The following is a 24564-nucleotide window of genomic DNA, read 5'->3' as shown; positions in this document are numbered from 1 at the left end:
ATGAGGTGTGTGCTGGGTCTATGACTCCCTAGATTGTACTGTAATGGATGTGGGTACAACCCAAATGCAGTACACCAGACCACAGGAATAGTTGTTAATAATATCAACTTCGACAGGTCCAGAGACAACCAGGTGAGTAGCTGCACATTTTGGAAGGGTTGGGGGAACGGGACAGGTAAGGGTCTATATGCTCAGGAATCCAGAGGGAGCAAGACAGGGAAACTCATACTGCGATGTCGTTACAGCAGAACACTGAACAGCTAAGGGGAAAGGCAGACAGAAATCAGGAAGTGCTAAGGCAGAACTCAGAAAGCTGAGGTGGCTACTAGGAGAACAATGAGGCAGGAAAGCCAGTGGCAAGGTTGGCAACCGGAGATCAATTGAAAGGGTGCTTGCTGGAGAGTTTTGCATGAAAGTGTGAAGAACAGTCTGGCAATGAGGCCCCACCTGTGTGAGGCTTAAAATATCGGCTTGACTGCTGATCTGGTGCACTTACGAAGCCCAGGCGAGCAGAATGACGAATAAGGTGGGAGTGACTGTCTGGCAGAATGGAGCAGTGGTGGGCTCAGTGGAAAAACACTGGGAGCGCACGCAGGTGAACAGTGGCTCAGAACTTTGACACCACGTCCATATGAGACTGCTCTCTTCTTAGCGAGTGGTACATCAGTGAAATTTACGACCCATGCTTTGAGCTCAGGAAACACTTTCCAAGCCATCTTCACAGAAAAATTACAATGAAGTGCTCATAATAAGGGTGAAATTAGGCTCAGAAGGTGCCGAAAACTTCATGCACTGGTGATCTACCAATGAATTAGCTTTTGATTTTGACTTTGGTCTCGACTACGAGGACAATCTGAAAGCCATCAAAGTATTCTAAATTGCAGATTGTTTTTAGTCTCCCTTTAAAATTCTTCAATTACACATTTGCATCTCAACAGTCCAGATATTTTTTTTTAACAATTAAACATTTTAAAGCATTATCAAGGTATGAACATTTGGAAAGAAAAGTTTATTATTATTATTTTTTTAAATCTAAAATTGCCCACCTCTTGTCTGCTCTGGATTATTTTCACAGTGCTGGCATTCAGTCAACAAATGTTCAGTTGCACACATTCCATCTCATGGCCCATTGAATGAATATTAGCTCAGCAATTTGTGTTATTTGGTTATTTACAGTAATTGAGAGTGAAAATGTGCATGTGGCTGGAATTCCAATTTCTTTCTGTGAAGGGAGAGTCTCTTAGATATATCTTTAGTATTAGTATACTCTCGTGTTTCCCCAATGCATATAAAACCAATGTTTTCTTGCACTTATTCCTATATATTGTAATTCACGCTACTATTAAAAGAGCATGTGTCATGAATGTTTTTTGAAGCACATACATATAGGACTCCATAAATGAAAGCGGTGGCAGGTTGTCACCACACAACTAACTCTAAGTTAATATTTATGTACACAATGGTTCTTCCATTCTTCATGTGGTCTGTGTTTAAAAAGTCAATAAGATGGCTGAGAGAGGGAAGGAGTGACTAAATCAGATGGAAAAAAAGAAGAAAAAGGCAATGAGGATATTTGTAATTGTCTATAATTGTTGGGTCATTATTCACATTCTTGTCTAACCTAATGTTTCACATTCCCAGACAATAGGAAGTGTGTGTGTGTGTGTGCGTGTGTGTGTTTGCGTGTGTGTGCATCTGTTTGTGTGTGTGTGATGTTTAAGTGGTAAGTGTGGTAAAGGAGTAGTTAATGGAATGGGTGATTATCAAGGCAAATAGGCTTCATTAAATCCAGTTTAATGACCTATGTCACATTTCATCTCCTCTCTTCATCTTATTTCTCTCACCACACACATTGTGAGCGTTGCCGTTGGAAAAATTACTGTCCCAAAATCATGCGCCCTGTGTGACGTTCCCAAATGGGGTGATAGACAACGGGGTTGTGGTGGAAGGCATAAAGTGCCGTCCCCCTGAGAATGCCCCCCTTGAGCAGCTGCCCATATCGCCCACATCAGAAACCCCCATGCCGCTCCAACACGAGCGTCCGAAGGCCAGTTTGATCCAACTGACTCTGTGATAACTCTTAGTGGTGGACCACTTGGCTCAAGCATAGACACATTGACCATCCACACTTTCAACGTTCCTTGTGGCCTCGGCTCGGGTCCCGTGGGTCCCGCGAGTGGGATTCTGTAAAATTTTGGGTTGGGATTGGGATCAATCACTGTGGGAGTGGGATTTTTTTATTTTATTTGGGATTGGGTGGGATTTTGTTTTTTTTAAAACAATCAGTTGAGATGGGAAGGAGTGGGATCAACATCCACTCGCGTGTCAGCCTCTAGTGCGTAGAGAGCAGTGTGGGGACCAATATAGTTGGGTTGACTTCGACATACAGTCTCTCAGCTGGCCTGGGAACACCTTGGGATTCCCTGGGAAGATCTAGACGAAGTGGGGGAAGTCTGGGCTTCCCTGCTTAAGTTGCTGTCTCTATCCACGACCCAACCGCGGATAAGCGGAAGAAGATGGCTGGATGGATACAACATAAATTGTTACATCACACAGCTCTCTATTGTAGCATTTACAATAAAAATAAACTTAAAAATTATGAATTATTCCTCCAGTTTCTATGGTAGCATTGTTATGTGATCATTCTTTTCAACATCTAATGCAGAATCCATTTTCCAGCAACGCATTTAAAATGTTTTCCTGACTACATGAAGTTAGCACTAACGTTCCGTCTGCTTGATCAATTATTCTGTAAATGTTGTTTTGCTTCTAAAAGACACAAACAAAAAGTGAAGTAACATTGTTGAAGACACAGATCAACACAAAGTTTGTTAAGGTTCAACTGAGGCTAACAGCATGTTATTTAGTCTAGTGTAGCAAACCGTGCAAGCATTTGCATAATTGCTCCAATTTTATTCCCTCAAACTTGTTTTTGCGGTATTATTGTTCTTTTGTACTTTACTTCTTTGCAGAGGTATCGATGTGTGAGAGACAGAAGTGTCTGTACAAGAAAAGTGCCGAATGCAATTAACTTGACCTCTGGGATTTCTCAGTTTTATGTGTATGTGTGTGTGTTTGTGCGTGCGTGTCTGCGTCCGTGCGTGTGTTTGCTCAGAAGGTGGGGAAAAAAAAAGTGTTTGTGTCTTCAACATCAATGGACAAATTAATCTGCGTGAATGTGTACATAATGAACCTTTTGACATTTCTGTTTTCCAGACCAGTGACTGAATTTTGTTAAATCATGTTTCAAGTAGTAAAAACTTGAAAAAATGGCCTCAACTCAGTATTCATAAAGACACTAAGTTATCCATATAAGAAAAATAGGAGACTCTTTTGTCACCTGTTTATCACCCCTGAGATGAAATCAGGTACTGTATTGTTCTCTTTAAATGTAATTTTAAATTTCTATTATGTTTTTTACTTTCAGTAAATTTGAAAATTTGTTTATGGAGGTAACCAAAAGCAACATGCATTCATCCTATCGGATCAGAAAGTTTTTAGAATTATGGGGTTAACATGAAGGATATTTTGTTGATCATTTCCAAAACATGTATCACATTTATCATCAAAGAGATGTGACAAATTTATTGTTGTTCCCCCCCCCCGCCACAAGAAGCTAACCTTTCTCGGAATGAGTCACATGCATGAGTGACAATAACTTTAACTGTACTCAACGTTCACCCGATGTGAGGCAAATTTAAAAAAAAGGAACAAAACCCCCCAAAAAACATTGTCTTACCTTTTTGTGTTACTTTAAACACAAAAGTGACAGGCAGCACAGGAATTTGCATTTCTGCCTCGCCGGTCTTAGCTTCAGAGCTCTATTCTTGGCCTTACTATGTAGAGTTTGCATGGCTTGGCTTGCATGGGTTTTCTGTGGGTACTCAGGCTTTCTCCCACATTCCAGAAACATGGATCTTAGGTTATTTGAAGAATCCAAGTTGTCCATAACTGTGAATGTGAGTGCGAATACTCGTTTGTCTATTTGTGCACTGCCATTGGCTGGCCAGTCCAGGGTGTACCTCGCCTTTCGTCCAAAGTCAGATGGGATAGGCGCCAGCTCACCTGCGGCCCTAATGAGGACAAGCGCTATAAAAAATAATGCATTGACGGATGAATAAAATTGAGTTGTATTTCGTAAACAATTAAATGTGTTCTTGGGATCATCCTTATTCAACAGCAATTTAATTTCAATGAATTTTATTTAATCAAAAGCACCCAAAAAACATATTTGACAACTATTCAGAAAATCTGTCATTGCTGTCAGGTCAGGAAACAATTTTGAAGAATAAAGCTGGGCACTGAACTGAATAACTGTGACTTGGGATGCAACCTCTGACAACGAATGCTAAAATGGGCTTCATGCATCTTTAAAATGTTAGCATGAATAACCCCGGACCTCTTTACCTTTAAATAAGCCTCACAAATATCCCAAACAACGACATAATATTCTGTTATTGGTGTTGTTTGTCTCTTGCCCTCTCCTGCCTGAGTTAGAGACAGAAAGAGCGAGAGAGTGAGAGAGAGAGAGAGAGAGAGAGAGAGAGAGAGAGAGAGAGAGAGCGAGAGAGCGAGAGAGAGGTAGCATAGTAGTAATCTTATTTGCGATCCTTTGGAGAACAGAAACAATTTCACAATGAATTAGGAGGTGAGTCTCTAACTAGGTCACAAGCCGAGTGTGCACGCAAACACACACACACACACTCATTACATGCTGTGTCCAATTGAGAACATGTCAAGTGAAGAAGTGTGAGAGAAATGAAGTCGCAGGAAGAATGACAAAACTGAAAGACGGGAAACAGAAGGCAGAGAGAAGAAGAAAAGGGTGGGAGAGTATCAATGAAAAAAGAAGACAAAGGGAAGAAAAAAGTTGTCAATCAAGGGATAAATAAGGAACTGTGAGATGGTAACATGCGGACAGAATGATCTGGAAAAGAAAGACAGTGTCTTTGTGTGCGTGCCGGTGTTTTGGTATTGTAGCATTAGGCTGAATATATTCCAATGAGGATTTAAAACATTTTTGCACTGCTGTAATCCCCTCTCCGTCTTTCGCTCAAATCAATAGACGCAAACGCTTCTGTGCTTCGAACCTGATCTCTCCAGTTGTATGATACAAAATGTATACACTGATCAGGACAACAATGACCCAGGGCATTTTGTTGGCGTGGCTTATCATCTGTAGAACTGTAGTAACGCTACCCCACTACAGGAAGGGTATCAAGTCCCTTGATCGGGTTCCTATCCAAATCTCAACAAACTGGGCAGACCACCAATTACCTCGCAACTCAGCCATCCCAAATCAGAAATCAGGTTAAGGAGTGAGAAGAGTAGTACAATCACCCCAAAGTCAAACCTTGTGATAAACAAAACAGACCCATAACACCAAAAACATGCTTGTTGAATGGCTTTCGAGTCACAATCCCAGTGACAAAAATTTTTTAAATACTATTTCCAGTTTTACATAACTACAATAATATTGAGCTGGCTTACAAAGTCCAACCCTTTGAAATTCCATGTTGTGTATTTTTTAGAATCAGCCATTTTGTTGAAATCAACATAGGTCTACTGCATATACACTTTGCAAACACAGAGATTAGCCCAATTCCTTGAGGCACGTCTGTTAATTAAAAGCTGAATGTGGATAAAGCAAATCAGGGGTAAATCCTACTGAACATTTTCTGGTTGCACAACTTTGGAACTAATTCCAGCACACCATTCCAACTGAAGTGTTTGCAGGAATCAACATCATAGCCGCCAGCTGATCCACAGGCTTGTCTTTTCTTCAATCTTTCTTTTTAATGTTGAAAGCCCAGTGATTAAAAGCTGTTGCTAAAAGACGCACAACCAGCGAGAGGATCAAGGATAAAGATGTTTAGTCTTGCTACACAAGGGCAGATGTCTTAAGAGGCTGATTCATTCAAGTAAAACATCGTCGGAGAGTATCAAGATGAAATCCCTGGTGACGGAATGCAAGACAGAAGGAATGAGTGAATGTTGTCTTTATAATTCTGATGGCCCAGGATATGGTCAACGTTTCTGAAGCTAACTTGTAAATCACACACCGACAGACACACACACACACGCACACAAAGATAAACACATCCCTGAATATTTTTGTGACCTAACCAGCATTTCACAAACACCAGATCCATAACTTTAGTGGATTATGATATCCCCTCCTTGAGCCGTCCACTTTATCGTAGGGGAGTGATTTGTGTGTCCAAATGATCCAAGGGGCTAAGTAAGTTGTTTGGAGCTTTATTCCCCTGGCAGGGTCACCCATGGCAAACACATCCTAGGTGAGGGACCACACAAAGTACGGCTCAAAGACCCCCAATGATGAAAAACACATTTGGAACTTGTTTCTCTCACCCAGACAAGGGTCACTGGGGCCCCCCTCAGAAGCGGGGCCTGGAGGTGCGGCTCCAAGGCGAGCGGCTGTGGGGCCTGGCCGGACACAGCCCGGAGATGCAATGTGGGTCCCTTCCCATGGGCTCAACATCTGCGGAAGCTAGCGCTAGGCACGTGGAATGTCACCTCTCTGGCAGGGAAAAAGCCCGAGCTGGTGCGCGAGTTTGGGAAATTTTAACCAGATATAGTTGGGATCACCACACTCACTTTTATACAACGTAGATGCAGTTGTCAGATTCCTTCACGTTGCTCAATGCAACGATAAAGTGTAAGAGAAATTTATCATTTTGTGGATTCATTTATTTATCTTATTATATTATATATATGATTTTTTTTTTTTAACTATTTACTTTTTTTTTTAACGATTGATTTTATTTTACCAAGTTTTATTTTATTGATTGTCTCTATACATACCTTCTCAGTTTGTGCTCCAAATGCAGAAATGGATATATGCTGTACAAAAACTGACATTCATTCATTCATTCATCTTCCGTTCCACTTATGCTCACGGGCATGCTGGAGCCTATCCCAGCTACGTTTGGGCGAGAGGCGGGGTACACCCTGAACTGGTCACCATCCAATCGCAGGGCACATATACAACCATTCACACTCAAATTCACACCTAAAACTGACATTTTTAACAAATTTACTTTTATATAATTTTATAATATTAATATCTCTCTTAAATTTACTGTAATTTCTCATGTATAATCCGCACCCATGTATAATACGCACCCCCGAAGTTGACCTAAAAAAAACTGGAAAACGCTTAAACGTATGTATAATGCATTTTTACAATGGATGATTTTGCTTCTACCCATATAATTAAAACGAAGTATTAACTGTATTTTGTTAGTTTTTTTCAAATAATTATTCTGAAGTTAAACACTTTATTTGAACACAATCCTTTTTTTTAATTTACTTGCTCTTATTTTGAAATTCACAGCCCTACTTTTATTTAGTAAATGAGAAAACACACAGTTGTGCTCATGTTTGATTACCCAGGCAGAATTTGTAAGATGGGTACAATTCTTTAAAGAAAACATGAAGGACCAGGCGAAACACATTTTATTTTATCCATCCATCCATCCATCCATCCATCCATTCATTTTCTGAGCCGCTTCTCCTCACTAGGGTCGCGGGCGTGCTGGAGCCTATCATTTTATTTTATTGGGATTCAAATTAAACGGTCAAGCATTTCAGAAAATCATTATTATTAGAAAAAACATAACCATAAAGAAATTAATGATAGTGGTTGATCAGTCATGTTAAAAAATAATAATAATAATTTCACAAATGCTGCCAGAGTATGTAAACTTATGAGCACAACTGTGCATGTATGCAGTCATACGTACACCTGTCATATGGGAATGAAAGTATTTAGTATTAACTCACACCAGTAATACATGAAACCAAACACAGAATAATGTAATTGAAAATGCACAAAAACTGTACCTTTTAATCACAAGTGAAACAAAATATGTTAGCAACCCAGTCAGTGGCTAGCCAGCTAGCTAGCAGCTACCGCAAAGAAGCTAATGCAGCAGCCTACATCTTCACTCACTGCACCTTGACAAACAGCACAAATAGATGTGACTCAAATAAAAAAGACGCCACAGAAAAACCAAATCAGACATTTGTTTGCAAATTATGTGCCTGAGAGTTCTTTGAAATTGATGGAAACAGGAAAAAAAAACTGAAATTACAAAACTTTCCAAAATAAATACACTTCACAAAAATATAAACGTGACACTTTTGTTTTTGCTCCCATTTTTTGTGAGCTGACCTCAACGTTTTAAAACATTTTGTACATACACAAGGATCTGTACACAATTCCTGGAAGCTGAAAACATTCCAGTTCTTGCATGGCCAGCGTTTGGGATACTCTGGCTCAGCGTATACGACAGCGTGTTCCAGTTCCTGGCAATATCCAGTCACTTCGCGCAGCCATTGAAGAGAAGTGGACCAACATTCCACAGGCCACAATCAACAACCTTATCAACTCTATGCGAAGGAGATGTGTTGCACTGCGTGAGGCAAATGGTGGTCACACCAAATACTGACTGGTTTTCTGACACCCCAGACCCCCACAATAAAGCAAAACTGTCACATTTCAGAGTGGCTTTTTATTGTGGCCAGCCTATGGCACACCTGTCCAATAATCATGCTGTCTAATCAGCATCTTGATATGCAACACCTGTGAAGTGGGATGGATTATCTCGACAAAGGAGAAATGCTCACTAACACAGATTTAGACAGATTTGTGAAGAATATTTGAGGGAAATGGCCTTTTGTGTATGTAGAAAAACGTTTTAGATCTTGGAGTCCAGCACGAAGTCCATCCACGAAAAATGGGAGCAGTAACAAAAGTGTTGCGTTTACATTTTTGTTCAGTGTATGATAACAGTACTAAACATTATTTAATTGTGCTGATTATTCCACGCAGTCAGCTACATGACAACTGGCAACCACCTGCATTGGGAAACAATTGACATATGTTGTCATGCATTGGCAGGGCAATGTCCAAATTCTTTACAATATTTAAAGCAGAAACTTGAAGTTCCACTACACTGTCACGTTGTCTGTAGAGCAAAGGCAGGGTTCAATTTCAAGCTTGTGCCAAAGAATACATCAGCATGCTTTCATTGCTCAAAGGCAACACATTCAAATTGCAGACGCCAAAAGAAGAGTCGAGCAGACGTGGACTCAATCGCAGGCACTGCAATCCTTATCCCTTCACAGACACACTTAGACTAAACACTAAACTGCAGATGGAAGTTAGATGTTACTGCCAACTCAGACTTAAGTCAAAAGGCAATGAAGCTTGAAACAATGTATGTTTCATCCAAGAATGTGACGAAGGTACTAAATACAAGTACGAAAATTGAGCCAGCAATGTACTGTAAAAGATGGAAGTTTGAAGATGGAAGATGGAAACTTTCAAATTGCTTTAAGTCATGATGATGCATTACTAAGTGTGTGCATTTGTCCAATAATGGATGCTGCAGCTATAGAGAGCTGAATAAAACAATAGTTTTAACAGTTGATTGCAGACTGACAAAACACATTTTCCTGACATTTGTGTGAATATCACCCTGATTATTCCAAAATAATAGAATAGAATAGCTTTAAACTCTTCACATCTAAAGGCATTTTTTGAAATGTACTTCCATCCATCTCCCTACCCGAACCCTAACCCTAACCCTAACCATATGTCTATCCATGAATGCACTGTGTCCTACCTGTGACTTTGAGCTGTGTTGTCCTGCGCACCAGTCTGGATCCATACTGCAGCTCACAGGTGTAATTCCCCCCATCTTCCTCCTCCACCTTAGGGATCCAGATGTGTGTGTTGTTGACGATAATTGAGCTTCTCCATTCAACCTGCTCGCACTCCTAAGAGGGCAGACATCGGACTGATCAAACAGCAAAAGAAAGGATAAGTTCCTCTCATCTCGTGCTCGTGTGACATACCTTGTACCAGGTCATTTGAGGTTGTTTGTATGGAGCCAAATAATCATCTATATCACGACATGTGATCATTTTGCTGTGGGTAATCTCGGCTTTCTCTAGATAGCGGATGTTGCTGCTGAAGCATTTCCCTTCATCACTCTCCTCCACAGTCATGGACATAGACACCTTCATGCAATATGTGGAGTTCCTAAAAGGACAACAAAAATCAAGAGCTAATGACATTGATGAAACTCAGGTTGCCCTGATAAATCTCACACTCACAGAAAATAACTGCTGTTACACTGTAATTTATCCCTCTTTCGATACTGCTTGTCCTCATTAGGGTTGCAGGTGGGCTGGAGCCTATCCCAGCTGACTTCAGGCAAGAGATGGGGTACAGCCTGGACTGTCTGGCAGTCAATAGCAGGGCACAAATAGTCTATATATCGACATTATGTTCCAGGTCGCCACTGCAAATGAGAATATTCTCAATTACCTTATCTACTGTAGATGAATAAAAGTTGAATAAGATAAATGAATACAACAAGTCACACTCACTTTCATACATGGTGTAGCCCGCCCAATGTCATGTCATTCTGTTAAGGCATATTTTTTATACAATGAGCAGGTATTAATAAAAAAACTCTCAAATTTATATATGTACCCACACGGAGTGGTATAACCAGGTAGCAGATATAGTGTACCGGAACATCTGTACCAAATATGGACTGGAGATCCCACAATCAAGATGGCAGACACCACCAAATCTGGTTAGAACAACCAGGCTAACATCCTGTGGGACTTCCATATCCAGACTGACAAACTTATGGTGGCCAACCAGCCTGACATAGGGCTGGTGGATAAACATCAGAAGACAGTGGTTGTGATGGACATAGCAATTCCAAGTGATCGTAACAGCCAGAAAAAGGAACACAAAAATCTGTAGAACTACCAAGGACTGAAGGAAGAACTAGAGAAAATGTGGATGATGAAGGCAATAGTGCTGCCTGTAGTGATCGGGGCACTGCGGTCAATAACCCGCAAGCTGGGAGGATGGCTCCAGCAGATACCAGGAACAACATCCGGCATCTTAGTCCAGAAGAGCGCAATACTGGGAACAGCTAAGATTCTGCTCAGAACACTCAAGCGCCCAGGCCTCTGGTCGAAGACCTGAGCTTGAAGGAGATACTGCCCAGGTGGGTGAGACCTAGGTCTCAATGAATGAAATATTCCAGTCCAAATCTTTATTCATTAAAAAGTAGAATGCATTGAGGACAAATTAACATTAAAATTATCAATGTGAATCAAAATCAGTGTCACATGGAGGTCTGGATTTGGAATCATACTCAAAATAAAAGTGGAAAATCAGATCCCTGGCTGATCCAACTTCAGTGGAAATTCCTCAAGACAAGTCAAAATGAAGCTCAGTAGTGTGTGTGGCCTCCACGTGCCTGTATCACTTCCTACAACCCCTGGCCATGTACCTGATGAAGTTGCGGTTCTCCCGAGGGTTCTCCTCCCAGATCTGGATTAAAGCATCAGTCAGCTCCTGGACAGTCTGTGGTGCAACATACGACATGATGTCCAGGATGCGCTCGATTGGATTTAGGTTTGGAGAATGCCCAGGCTAGTCCATAGCATCTATACTTTTATCATGCAGGTACCGCTGACACACTCCAGCGTCATGAGGCCTAGCATTGTCATGCATCAGAAGGAACCCAAGGCCTACTGCGCCATAATTTGGTCTCACAATGGGTCTGAGGATATCATCCGATACATAATGGCAGTCAGGGTACCTCTGGCTAGCACATGGAGGGCTGTGCGGCCCTCCGTAGAAATGCCTCCTCACACCATTACTGACCCACCCCCAAACCGGTCATGCTGGAGAATGTTGCAGGCAGCAGAATGTTCTCCACAGCGTCTCCAGACTCTGTCATGCCTGTCACACATGCTCAGTGTGAACTTGCTCTCATCCATAGAGAGCACAGGGTGCCAATGGCGCATCTACCAATCTTGGTGTTTTCTGGCAAATGCCAATCGGCCTGCACAGTGTTGGGCTGTAAGCACAAGCTCCACTTGTGGACGTCGGGCCCTCATACCACCCTCATGGAGTCTGTTTCAGACAGTTTGAGCAGAAACTTGCACATTAGTCGCCTGCTGGAGGTAATTTTGCAGGGGTCTGGCAGTGGTGCTCCTGTTCCTCCTTGGCCTGTTCCTCCTTGGCCCAAAGGAGCAAGTAGCGTTCCTGCTGCTGGGTTGTTGCCCTCCTACGGCCCCCTCCATGTCTCCTGATGTACTGGCTTGTCTCCTGGTATCTCCTCTACGCTCTCGACACTGTGCTGGGAGACACAGCAAACTTTCTTGCCATATATATATATATAATTTACTTGAAATTACTAGCAGGTTGGTTCAACTACATAAAAATGGTGCAAACTCAAGTTATGATCTATATGATGCAAAACATTTTTGGACATCAAAATATCTCAGGGTTATGATAGTTGTGTGCGTGTAGTGTTTGTGTGTGTATGTGTGTTGTTTCAAGTTGTGTTTGTGTGTGTGCGTTGTTCCAAGTTCACCTCCAGACACAAAAGACCTCACTGATCTCTCTGTAATTCTCACTTCACGCACACATACACACAAGGAATTTTCCAGTCTGCAACCAAAGCAAGACCACTGAGCATTAAAAAGGGAGAATGAAAAGCCTTTTATCCATCTATCCGTCAGTTTGTCTTCTCTTCATCAATCCATCTCTAGCCTGCAGCATCTTGTTTTCTCCTCCAGTGATTCACTTACCTTTCTTTACCTGTATGGTTCTCAGATCTTCTCAGTTTTTTTTTTTTTTTTTTTTTAAACAAAAAACGCTACCATCTGTGCAGATTTAATGGCAGAATGTTTTTTCAGAATAGCACATAAATTGACATTGGATGCAATGACCCAGTCTTGCCAAACTGTGATTTTATCACATCTTCCCGTAAATAGCTTGAAAAGATCCTCCCTCACATAAGCACTGAATAAGAACATTAAAATGTAACAATAAAAACATTATTCACACTTCACATATATAAATCTTGCTTTGATGGTATTTGTGTATGTATGTGTGTCAATGATGCACACTGAGTTATGAAGCACCAAACCGCTTTGATTCAACTCCCTCCTTTTATTGAAATGTTATTATAATGTTCTGATCGTGTGTCATGGTCTTCCCCCTCTGCTCATCCAAACCCAAAAATGTTTTGTGTTTATCACCAAACAGTGACACCATCCTTTATCTAGTAATGTACATTTAATTGTTGTATGGATATCTTGCAATAAATAAATAAATTAAACCTTTGATACTGTGTCAGAAGCATGTTTTGCATGCTATGCAATCCTTTCTGAATTTAAATTATGTTACTGCCTCTTTCTGCACGTGGGTGTGTATTTCTAATGCGGTGTGAATTTCAGTTACATAAGCTGTATATGGATTGTGTGGATTTAAGCCAGGCCAGTCACAAAAATGACTGAATATCTTACATAATACATGCATATCATAATTTTTAAAGATCTATGGTAATAATAGATATGAAATTAACATTTTGATTTGTTCAAACTAAATCAGAGGCAAGGAAGATGCAGTTTGAAACACTTCACCCAACTGGCAACAGGAAAAACATACAGTAAATAGATTTGACCAAATTAGAATTTTTGATACAATTTAATTCGATGCGGGCCATTATGAATAAAAATAGTATCATAATATACTATATTGTATGACTTCTATCCTGATCTGTACCTTCCTTTGTCAGCACTCCACAAAGTTTTATATACCAGTAGCTGAATTGAGTACATTATAATAATTTCCGGTAGGTTGATTGAAGACTCTAAATTGCCCATAGGTGTGAGTGTGAATGGTTGTTTGTTTCTATGTGCCCTGCGATTGGCTGGCGGCCTGTTCACAGTGTACCCCGCCTCCCGCCCGAAGATAACTGGGATAGGCTCCAGCAGCCCACGTCCCTAATGAGGATGAGCCGTAAAGAAAATGGCTGGATGGATGGATCATGATTTCCACACAACTCAAGACAGTGCTGTCCTAACTATGACAACCACAATGTCTTGAGAATGAAATAACCTGGGTGAATGAGACTATTCACTGGCAGAATAATGATGATCACATGAACTTAAAACAGATATGGTGTTGAATGATCATATTTTTATTATATAAAACATATGTCACTTTTCACAATTTCAGGCAGTGGTTATGTTAATTTTTTTTCTTGATTTCATATGGACACATAGAAAAGCCAGAAATGAACTGCAGCTTCTTTTTTTTTTTTGGCTACATGGGCACATGTCATATAAATGCACAAATCCACTTGCCAGCATAATCTTTTCCAATAAGCCTACTTACCCCCATTTTCCACAAATGGCAAGTAGTATTCACATGGATACTTACAGCCACTCTGCACCTCCATAAACTACAGCACCTAATGGATTGTATTACATTTTGAAAAGACAGGCTGAGAGGCCATAAGATGAATCAGACTTGATCTTATTCCTTTACCAGTACAACATTTGGCTCTACTCCCGCTTCGTTAATATCTCCTTAATGGATAACATTTATTTAGCCCCCATTGCACATTTTTTATGTCCACTTCCAAATAGTTTTGTCTTTGTTGAAGAATTTTACATAAACTGATAAAATAAGCACTGTCAGACACTTGAGTGGACTAATCTCCTTTCAAGCCTATGTGGATGGCTCTATCTAGCCAGGAGAGCACATCCCATCATTGGACAGTGGATGAATGGGATCAGGGTCCTTGTGTATTCAACACATTGGATTTTGACACTGCTTGCTTTGTGTGACCTCAGTTAAGACATAAATGATATGAGACACACTGGCTTTGTGCTCCCAGTGGGAAGAATGAATCAGTAACCTCTTACATCCCTGTATTCTGGCTTGCTTTGTTTACCCAAATTTGACTGGCTAAGTAGGATCACTTTCTTCGTGAGTTTCCGGCGCCTGACATTACTGCAGTATGGCGCGCAAAAGTGGTATAAGGTCACAATATCGGCTAAGACGACTCAGTCTCTCAAAGGTTGCACTGGTGAAATTACAAGCTTTCATCAAAAGATGCTAACATGGGCTTTACCACATGGTCAGAGCGGACAAAGGCACCAGAGTGAGCAGCGAATGAAAAGGTAGAGAATGTGCGCTGTTTATTAGTAACAACAGATGGTGCAACCAGGGCCTTGTACACACACATTACACTCGAGGGAACAGAACAACCGGCCTGTATGCCAACGTGAAGGATGCCTGCTGTGCTTTATTGCTGACATTACTAGGTACTGTATGCCTGCTCACGACTTGGCTCTGCTCTAGCTATACTATAAGTCACAGGTACAGAGGCAACCCACACAACTACACACTTTTTCAGAAAATGCTTCCTTGAGGCAAAGGGCTCTGATAGACTTTTTCCACACAACTGACTGGGGACTGTTACAAGATGCATGCAGGGAGGACACTGAACTGTGTTACACACTACCTGAACTTCTAAAACATTTGTTGTTCCCACTCTAAATGTACACAGCTTTGCCAGTAACAATAAAGGGGCTACACAACAATAAAACAGTGAGTCTTCAGGGATGGTGACCAGGCTAGAGTATATGCAAGGGGAACTGAAGGTCCAACTGAAAGAGGCAAAGGAGGCATACAGCAGGAAGGTAGAATGAAACAGTAGGAGAACAGCATGAGCGAGAGATATCGGATGGAATGAAGACATCAAAGGCTGTATCACAAAGAAGGGGAAAGCAGTAGAGGAGAATATGAACTGAGCAAACCAGTTTTGTTATTTCTTCAATATGTCCAATCCCATCCTGATGTTGCCATGGCCTGTCCTAACACTGCAACCTGTCATCATCATCACAATTTACAACCTTACAATGGATAACCATTTCCACAGTCTCTCAGGCTGCCCCTGAGAGTGCCACTGCTCCCTATCACAGGAGATCATTCCAGAAGAGAGCAGAGTATGCGCCGTCCACGTAAAGCGGCTTGCCCAGATGGGTTGTCCTATACTATTCAAGGCTTGAGCTGCTGAACTGACCCTCCATCACGTTTTCAACTTGAGAGTACAAATAGGGAGCGTTCCGTTCCTCTGGAAGAGCATCACACCGTTCCTAAAAAAAAAAAAAAAAAGCCACACTCCAAAGAACTTAGTGACTGCTGCCCGGTTGCCCTGACTTCTCACATGTGAAAGACCCTGAAGCAGCTACTGCTATACCACCTCAAACCCTTGTGAGAAAAGTGTTATTTGATTTCTCAAGCTTCTTCAACACAATATAGTCCCACCTCTTGAGGACCAAAATGACCTGATTCTGATCATACACAAAAATGTGTCCGGTCACACGCCCAGCTCGTTGAAGAGAAAAACACGCACAGGGCTCCCACTAGTTACAACTACAGTCATTGTAATGGTGAGTTGTATTTTTTTATCATTCTGGCTTTTTTTCAGGTGTTGGCCCGTTAAATGTCTTTACGTGAAGCGGGTCTCTGGCACAAAAAAGGTTGGGGACCACTTCATTGTGGCGAAAAAATATCAATTACATAATCGATTAATCAACTTCGACACGACTTTCATCACATTATAGTGCACCACAACAAATATTTTGTCAATTAAATTTATTTTGCCTCCAAGTCACTGTTTTGTGTCAATACTAAGTCAATTGTAGGGCAAGCCAGCAAGTGAATTATTGATCGCATGTACTGTATTTGTACTTCCATAAACCTACAGATTACACAAATATTAAAGTGAAGATGATTTCATGATACGCATGTGTTCCGAAGTAACATTTGGTTAGACAAATGTGTTGTTACTTTGAAACAGGGGTGTAGAGAAATTTTTTTTAATTATTGCAAATGACATATCAGGAACCAGAATAAATATAAATTGAACCATCCACCTACTCATAATATAAGCATAGAACTGCAACACTCTGAATGGCAGAAAGGTAAAGTGATTCAGCACAAAGTTGAGCTCAGGGATATTGCACAGTGTTTATCACTGCACTCAATGCTATGTGTGTTTGTGTTGTGGCAGAACTATCTAGAAAAAAATGGCAATTACCTAAAACGCAAAATGAATTAATCCTCAAATCATCTTGTAATCCACCATATCCCCCTTGTCAATAAATCCACTGCCCTCCTAGCAATTACCTTCCACTGATCAGGCCAAGCTGCTGCAGGGTGCATTGAGTTATGGTGCTAATAGAGGGGGGATGCATCCTGGCCAGCAGGCATCGTGTTTATACCTGGATGGAGCTGCAGATTAATTTGACTATCAATCTAACTAACAGGCAGCAAGAGGGAGGATGACACCTGCGCACACTGAGGCATCAACACAGAAAAGCACATACACTTAAACTATATTGGACTTGTTGCCATAAATGCCATAAATGTTGCTTGTGCAAGATTTTATGAATTATATTTTCCATTACATGAGTCAGTGATTGTCCTCCAGTGTTTTCTATTTTACAAAGACAATCAATAAAAATACTATTTATTGAGTGACGATAAAAGTGATGGTTGTTGCTTTTCTCTTATTGGGTGTCAATGCAGTTAGTAATTTTAAAAAAATGTGTTGTTAGTGTGGTGTTTCCCCTCTCCCCTATCTTTGCAGTGGCCTGAATGAATCTGCGTTCATAAACTAGGGCTGTTTCTACAATCTGTTTTTGATTAAACCAATATTATCCCATTACATCAAAGAACCTGTTCAACAGAAAAGGTGAATGTATCCAGAAAGAGATCACTAAGCATTTTCTTTCAAAAAGGTCATCCACAGTGTGTGTGTATGTGTGTGTGTGCATGCGTACGTGCGTGAGTGTGTGTGTGTGTATATGGCTGAAATAAGTATTTAACACGTCACCATTTTTCTCATTAAATATATTTCCTAAGGTGCTATTGACATGAAAATTTTTAAGTTGTGTGTAATAAGGTGAAATGATACAGGGGAAATGTATTGAACATGCCAACTGGTATTTATTTAATACTTTGTACAAAAGCCTTTGTTTGCAATGACAGCTTCTTGTATGGAGAAACCAGTCGCATACATTGCTCTGGTGTGATTTTGGCCCATTCCTCCACACAAGCAGTCTTCAAATCTTGATGGTTCCGTGTCCACCATCGTTTCATTTTCATCATCCTCATAGATGGCATCAGATTTTTGTCAAGAATGACATGCTATTTTTTAACATTTCTTTTTGTTCTTAACGTCGCTAAATATGGGTCGTTATGGCGACAATGGGAACATGCAGGTCTCAGGGTGACAACACTTGAGAACCACTGGTGTACCGTATAGAGTATTTATGCATTACAACACTTCCTCTGGTAAGAAGTGATATTGTTCCAAATTCACAATGCACTCTTTATTCAGCTGAGTTAATTAAAAAAACAACAAAAACTGTCCTTTAAATTTGGTAAACAGCATTTTAACAAGCTCTCATTAAACGTAAGGACTGCAAAAACCTGGCAAAGTAGGACAACATAGTGGGCTGTGGAAACAGTTTTTAAAAGTGGAGCTGTAAAGGCGCAACATTGCTATGGATTAAGTCTATATCATTAAATGCTGCACCTCATCATTTATAGCCAAGGCCAATAATCACTGCCACTGCAATAAGTGTCATGTCCTTCATGTAATGTGGAAAGGAAGGTTTTGAAAGTTGGGCCCGAGAATTGGCATGTACTGCAGCACATCAAATTTTCTTGAAGGGACTCAGAGACTCGTTTCCGAATAGAGACTTAATATCGACACAGATATTGTGGTGAGGAGGCTTAAATATCACCATTAAAAATATTGGCCATTGATGGTCAAGTCATGGAAAATAACCTCTGGGCTGAACGGTTCGGATGTTGACCACAAACACTCGGCTTAAGCTGTGGGTTTGAACTGAGTCTGATTTCTTCAACTGGCTTTGGGCATATTCCGTTTACATAGTCATGCCCGTATCACAAACAACCACAGTTTTGCTTGCACACTTTCCCGTGAGAGGGCATTGAAGAATACTGGCTTCACTGTGACTAAGAAGGCCATTTCACAATAATTACCTGCTTTAGCAAAATTTAATTATATTATTCATCGTTGAAACCCTTTATCTCATGTACTTTGAATATTTTGGAACCCAAAACAATAGCCTCATTACACACACTGCAGTCTCTGTCACTGTAGATCTCACTGCAAGTGGTCTTCGCCTCTGCACTCTTTTTGTCTTTAAGTCTTCCTCCATATCACTCTAGCTCAGATTGTAGTGTTTCAGACCTTAAAAAAAAGCATTGAACTTCAATGCAATGTAACCTTTTTTCCCTTTTCTAAAAAGCACGGCTCAAGCTCTCATGCTGGCATGAACTGGCACGTGGCCCAAACTAGCATGAGAGTGGTTCTGATTCAATGGCTGCCAAGTCATAGAGGACTGCCAAAGACACTTCAAATGACCGCTCTCTCCTTCTCTCCTCTATTGCCTCTTCCACTGCCATTGTGTGGGCTTGTGACTGCTGGCTAGATTTATCTTAAAAAATCTGATGAAGAGAAAGGTTAAACATTCATCTTACATCACCAAACACCACCGTGACCATGTGTAAGTTTCTTTTGTGCGAGCTTTCATGGAAGTGGATTTATCCTGTACAGGAAGACAGGTGGTTCTGCTTACTCGAAAGACCACAGGGGAGTAGGCTGAGATGGAAGAAGGCTACAGAGGAGCACAAGCCCCCAAGAAACAGATGGTAAATATAAATCAGCTGTTCATTTGAATTAATTGACAAAAGCTAAAAAGACAAAACAGCTTCACGCAGTTATAGGTGAGAATGAGAACATCTTGCACAATTTTACTCTTATAATTTTGTGGAAACACTTTGGGTGACAGCCCTTTTTCGATTTCCAGTGCACAAAGCTACATTAAGGCATGGTTGGGTGAGTCTGGAACCTTGATCTCAATTCCATCAAACACCTTTGGCAACTATAATACAGATTATGAGCAAGGCACATAATCACTGACAGCTGACCTGCCAAATGTTCCTCTGGATCTGCGCACACCTTCCTAGAAGCTGCAACGGGGGACCAACTCCATATTGTTTGTGTGTTCAGATTCTGTCAGTGTCGGTCCATAAAAGATACTTTCATTCAGTCCATGAAAAATTATATGGGTTATTTGTTAAATGTTGGCACCTAAAACTGCTGAATGGCATTTTATAATAGGATGGACAGATGGCATTACTTCATGAATGTAATCATCTAAAAATGGAAAGGAACTTAAATAAGATGTGAAAATAAAATAGGGGAAAACTTTGTTTCCACTGTAAAATAGGTTTTGTATTTTGAGAACAGACAATTGTTTTGAGACATTATGATGACATTTCACTTTTTCTGCCTTCTGGAAGAGGTCTCCCACATATGTTTGAGAGACCGGATCATTTCAATACAATAGAAATGTATTTTAAAATCTAGGGATCTTTTTTTAGTCCTTTTGTTTTCATTGACGTGAAGCAGCAGGGGTCCAGTTCTTGTGGTCCCAGTGTATCTTCAACCAATTGAGTACAGCCTATTCTAGACATATTGTGTCTCTTATTGCATTGTATGAAAATTATGTGGGATAACATAATGTGGGACATTCCACCATTAAACCAGCTGCACTGAATCAATGTCTGTGAAAGGTAGAAATGAGAAGTGGAAAAGCTCTATCTTGACTGTGATGCTAACATTTAACACCTCTGTTATGATATGCTATGAAAGAATATTCTGTTCATATTAGTTCATCCATTTTCTGAACCTCCTCATTCGTTCCTTATAAGGGTCATTGGTGCGATGAAGCCTATCTGCTGTTTTTGTCCAAGAGGTGGGCTGCATCCTGAACTGCTCGCCTGGCAATCGCAGGGCAGACAACAAAACACATTCACACCTATGGATAATTTAGAGTCTTCAGTTGGTCTAAAATGCATTTTTTTGTAATGTGGGAGGAAGCTGAAGCTGGAGAAAACCGTGCGCCAGCGCAGGGAGAACATGCAAATGGAATGCGAAATGTAATGATTTCCTCATTGAAACACACAACGCCGTGCTTAGCTAAGGAAATAAATTTAATTGTGAAGTAATACTAGAACATATGAGCTGGAATGATACAATTCAGTTCTCTTTATGGATCTTCTATGTCAACACACTATACTACGTGGGAATATGGGTATTAGTTTTTTGCATTTTTAGTTATCACTGGTGATCAGTTTGTCCTGGATATCAAGTTTTTAAATTTTTTGTCATTTCTACTGTTTCCAAAAATCCAATTTGATTAGCACCAATAAAGCCGCTGATGAAAACTCATTTAAAAGCCACATCAGCCACCAAGCATTCAAGAAACCAGGTATATGCTGTACACAGTTTCTCCCAACAAGCCAGCTGACCAGTTTACCTGCTGCACAAACATACAACACGGCCTATGCAAAGTTTTCTAGTTGATAGGTCAGTAATTTCCAACGTAGAAAAACACCTTGCAGTTTCATTGTTCTGTTACTTTTTGAGAATGGGTAACGTTTAATGCATGGAGTCCCTCAGCTTTGACCAGACAGAAACAACATTGGGAAGGAGTTAATTTTTCAGATAGGCACTCAAAAAAATGCCCCCTGGAGGCCTTTTGAGGTGATGGGACATGTAAAATTTGGGCCAAATCTCTATGTGTTGCTCTTCAGTGACAGTAATTATTCTCTGCTGTATGCTCTGTGTATACTTTGGTTTTCTTTTCCCATGTTAATGAGGGAGGCTCACTTTTCACTGTGTTACTTCATCTAAGACTTATAGTATGTCGCTTTACTGAGGAGTTCAGGCATTTGAAGGAAATAAATGTTTTTTTTCTCTTTTTCTTCCCCACTGCCTCACTAGAATAATCCAACCTTATTTTTTTCTAATTACCCTCACAATTTATGCTTCTCTCTCTCTACGACTCCTTCTTTTCTCTCTTCTCTGCCAGTTCCAAGAATCCATTCCGTTTCTCCTTCTGTCTTGTATAAACCTTTTGCAGTGCAGCTCAGGTCTCAGAAAATGTTATTTTCCAGTCTCCTGAGAGAGATTGTGACTAACTGCTTGTTCACCTGTGTTCCTTTGGCTTTGTATTAGTGTCTTCACATTGCTCCTTTTTGTCTGGATATCTGCCCTCACACACACAGACAAAAACAAGGTATTCAAGGGATTGCCTTCTTACTAGGACACACCTTTGCAAAGTGACTCAGGCTAAGGCTTGCTATGACAATGTATTTGGATGCCTTTGAAAATCAGTGAAACTTAAACCTGGTTGAACTGAAGGAAGCTGAAAAAGCCAGAAATTGCGACCAGGTAATGAATTTGGAGCCAATGATCCCCAAACCTTTTTGCACCATCGACCAGCTTCCCATAGCCATATTTTGACGAACTGGCATAGAAACAAATAAAACAAATGACTGAATATACAAATCACCATCACAACATTACAAGTAAAGGATCTATAGCATCCAGATGGCCTATATTTCACTAACAAGTTCTCTTTATGTATGTTTTGCTCGAAAAAATGAAACGGGGAGTCACTTCCAATAATATCAACCTGTTTTGGCGAAACTGGTAAATAACCAATGACCCTGGGAATCCCCATTTTACATCGCCAAAATCGTCTTGTGTGACATTATCCACAAAACTGGAGACCATTTCGTCGCATAGTTGGTGTGGACAAAGGAATGTTCTATACTATGAAGTAGCAGTATTTACTCATATTTTATACATCATCACTGTCTTGTGGAATCTTCAAGCACCCCTAAATAATGTTCAATCGCTAATTTAATGTAAAAAAAATTGCTCAAGTATTACACTGTTATTGATTAAAATGGTAGAGTATGAAGCAGGGTGCAAGCCATCCTGGTCACAAGTTTCTCTCACACCAAGCCCCCACCTTACAAAAAGCCTTTAAATTCTCAAAAGCGAACACCTCTGTTTCTTCATCTTGCCAAACTTTTTCAAAGGTCTTAGAGCCATGAGGGATGCAATTAATACAACAACGAGCTGAATAAACCTGTGTATATAGGCGGAAATTAATCTAACAAAAAACACACAGTAATGACTAAAGACTAAACAAATGTACACCAAAACCAACAACAGTAGTAGGTGGGTTGGGAGAGTAAAAAAATAAAAAAAATAAAAATAAATAAAAATAAATTAAAAAAAAAAGCTGGTGGCAGGAAAAATAAACTGCTACAATAAGACAAGGAAGTAAACAAGGAAATAGATAACGAAAGTACTTACAACCATAAGTGTAACTACACCAAGAAGTACAAACAAAACTGACGAGAAGGCTGTTTGTCCAAGAGGTGGGCTGCACCCTGAACTCCACTTGCTACCTGTCCGCGACCGAATCCACTACAAACTCTGCCTACTTACCCACCAGTGTCTCTAGGTGGAGATCGCTATTTAAACAATTGGTACAATTGTTTTTACTGCTGGTACTACGTTCTCTTCCTTAACATCTTAAAATTAACACATCTATTGTTTCTAGAACATCTAAAAAACATTTACAAAGACTCACCAGGAACAATCCTGCCTCGATTGATTAAAATTAAGAAAAAATAATACACTGTGAACTTGCATCAAAACAATCCGCACGTAGGAGACAACCTTCCTGCGGAGCTGCTAAAAATATGTAGTAAATGTAAGAGAAAGTGGATTTTTAGCACAGCGGGCGAGTAAAACACAAACATCCAAAGCAATGCATTTCAAAAAACATAATTAAAGACCCCCTCAAAAAAGAAACAGTCCAGGCGTGAGACTGGTGTCAATTGTTCATAAAGAACGATGAAAGAAATAATACTCCTAAAGAAGAAACAAAAACAAAAACAAGAATGACTCAGTAGAGCACAGATCCCTTAACGTCATGATACTGTTCCACTTCAGTCTGGTGGTTGACAGTAATACACATTACAATGAGACATTGTTTGAATTATTTTATATATTATATTACTTACTTACTTACTTACTTACGTACACGTAGGTCATTGCCTCACTTGTTTCCAAGACAAGACTTTCAAAGCAAAATGTGAAAATAAACTCTGTGATCTGCAACTTTATACTGTATATATTAGTTCCAAAATTGACTGCCTTCCTCTTTGGCCCATGTGCCATATCTCTAAAGATTAGTTGAGTAGTTTTTGTGTATTTTGTTTCCTATCTCACTATCTAACCACCCAACTAAATCGAAATATAGGAGGTTAACATTGTGTATACACTGGTTTATTAAAAGACTGATTGGAGTGTAGCTAAATAATGGTGATTATCTTGCAGACACCTGGTGTTATACTGTATATTGATTCCTGAAAATATATTGTTAGGAATAATATATAAAGGGGTTGTTACCTTGAGCACTTGGGGGTTTAGTGCTATAATCAAAAGCGCCTTGTTGTGGCACAGATTTGACCGAAACAGTCCTAGTCAGTGCAGAACAGACCATAATATTTGTTGGTTGAGGAATATGTATTTTTAAGGAGGCCATTATCATACTTTTTTCTTTTTCTGAAAGAAAATGTCTACGTGTTAACTTTAATACCAGTGTACCTTCATCACAGTCCAAACTGATGACATGGGTCCTGAAATTAGTGGCAGTAGTTAATTCTGTAAAGACCTGACTTCACAGAAGTGGTTTGGGGACTTGATGGTGGCAGGCTCAAGTCACATT

At 40.2% G+C, this 24564-nt stretch overlaps 1 protein-coding gene across 4 annotated transcripts in view; it reads right to left on the bottom strand.

Moving 5' to 3' along the window:
* il1rapl2 (interleukin 1 receptor accessory protein-like 2) overlaps window positions 1-24564 on the bottom strand; it is a 287003-nt gene that overhangs the window by 70806 nt on the left and 191633 nt on the right. For all 4 annotated transcript variants that reach the window (XM_061788377.1, XM_061788375.1, XM_061788379.1 and 1 more), the window contains 2 exons: window positions 9886-10072; window positions 9654-9807 (listed from right to left, as the gene is read on the bottom strand). In XM_061788377.1, coding sequence (XP_061644361.1) covers window positions 9654-9807; window positions 9886-10072 — 341 coding nt within the window. The remainder of the gene's footprint in view (window positions 1-9653; window positions 9808-9885; window positions 10073-24564) is intronic.

This window comes from Phyllopteryx taeniolatus, chromosome 10 (genome assembly GCF_024500385.1).
Source record: "Phyllopteryx taeniolatus isolate TA_2022b chromosome 10, UOR_Ptae_1.2, whole genome shotgun sequence".
Lineage (NCBI taxonomy): Eukaryota > Metazoa > Chordata > Actinopteri > Syngnathiformes > Syngnathidae > Phyllopteryx > Phyllopteryx taeniolatus.
The sequence above is the reverse complement of the archived record's forward strand: the minus strand, read 5'-3'. Positions and strand labels throughout refer to the sequence as shown.